The 1,736-nt window shown below is 44.8% G+C and overlaps 1 protein-coding gene across 1 annotated transcript; it reads right to left on the bottom strand.

Annotated features, from left to right (window-relative positions):
* Positions 1-866: 866 nt before the first annotated feature.
* On the bottom strand, positions 867-1,274 carry BDV27DRAFT_163820 (uncharacterized protein; the record flags this gene model as incomplete). Its single annotated transcript, XM_032073595.1, has 1 exon — positions 867-1,274. The coding sequence occupies one exon, from the start codon at positions 1,272-1,274 to the stop codon at positions 867-869; it is 408 nt and encodes a 135-aa protein (XP_031921252.1).
* Positions 1,275-1,736: the final 462 nt, after the last annotated feature.

Below are 1,736 nucleotides of genomic sequence, written 5' to 3'. Positions count from 1 at the left end.
GCTAACGCGGTAGATATCCCTTGCCCAGCCCACAATATAGTCAACAATCAGCAACACTTGTAGTGTACGATCTTTATGTATCAAAGACCCTGACCAGAGCAATGTGATATTCCTACGTGCAAATCAGCTAATTGCAACCCACGGCACTATTAGATGATAGAGGGGATGTACTTACATATCTTGTTGACTCCTCATTGGCTCCTCTGTTAAGGTGGTACGCATACACTCTCCACAAATCACCGCGGTATGCTAGAAACTATACCAAAGCTTCAAACCCCTCTCCACCCGGTGTTCGGGCAACTGATAATCGCAAATCTTCTTGCAGTTTCAGAAGTGTGTAGATTGGGAATGCTGACTGTACCAAGATGGCATCAAATCCGCTCGGACTTGTTTCAGATTTGGCCTCCAAGAGCAAAGACGGGAAGAGAAGTGGATCTGCCTGGCTCTGAAAGGGAGTAACCTGAAGGATATCTGAAGCTATGTCATCTTCGTTATTTGCGAGATCTGAGCGAATGGGGCTCGACAGCAGGTTATCAAAATTCCTCGTGCATTGCAGGCCAATGACACGATTAGGGACTTGCTTAAGTAGCTAGGATTTGAGGAGGTTGTCATATACCACAAACTCCTGCACTCGACTATCAAATAGGCGATTTGTTCCAAGTTCGTAGCTGCAATTAGTTAGAAACCATTCAGCCGCAAAGGATCTAGGTATGAAAGACAAGTCTTTAGATCGTTGATTTGGTGGACACTGACATGGTGTTCTCCGTTTCCTACGCTCCCCAAGCTTTTCTGGGTGCTCAGTTTGATTGCCACTAAAGGTGGCCTCTATCCCAGACTTCCAAATTCTTGCTCGGCATTTTGGGCTATCAAATGTTAACTGGTGCTCTATAGACGATAGTGCTACGGGTATATGCCTGAGTCCCGAAGACACTTTTGATGAACAATACTTGCCAGGCAACTTCAGCTGAAAGTCTCATCAGGACATCATATTCCAGCTCAAAACGCCAGCCAGCTTCGTTGCGCTCCCGGCCAAATAAGCGCTCCGTGCGACGGCTATGCCATTCAGCCCGAGTTTTAATGTGCTCTTTCCACGGCTCGCTGGATGACCAAATGCTAACCCCGGCGCAATATGTGTCAAAATTAAACCTGCCCAGTTTCTGGATGTTGTCGAACGTTTTAACGTGCGCTTGAGGCCATGGGTCACCCGGTAGATCAAACCGAATGTGATATCGCTTCATTAACTGCCGGAGTCTTGGTAGATAATCATTTAACATTGTGGTGGAACTAATAAGTAGAAAATAAATTGGAATCTGCTCACTCGATGGCACGGTCAACGGAATGGATAAGAGAAAAGAGCACACCATCTCGCTGCCGCCCAACCATCTTGATTTATGCACTTGATGTTTTGCTGTAGTGGGAGCTAAACTATTAGTAGTAGGCCAGACAGGGGGCTGCGATTATACTAAGCGCCGTTCATACAGATTATTAAATTTAGTACGGAGTAAGGGTACAGATTTTTTTCGCAATCAGTTTCCGAAACATACCGTACTTGATCACCTGACGCACGTCCCCACCTGCCGCACGAATTTCTGTATGGCAACCAACATTAAAAATGAAGCTTTAAAGTAACATACTAAATAAATTATACTTGGTTTTTTTGATAAAGCAGAGATATGATGCTACTAAAGCTATATAGAGCTTTTTTTTAATCCCGGAATTGTTGTGGGAGGTGTATT

Source organism: Aspergillus caelatus, assembly GCF_009193585.1.
Source record: "Aspergillus caelatus strain CBS 763.97 unplaced genomic scaffold BDV27scaffold_357, whole genome shotgun sequence".
Lineage (NCBI taxonomy): Eukaryota > Fungi > Ascomycota > Eurotiomycetes > Eurotiales > Aspergillaceae > Aspergillus > Aspergillus caelatus.
Note: the sequence above shows the minus strand (reverse complement) of the source record. Positions and strands in the feature narration are given on the sequence as shown.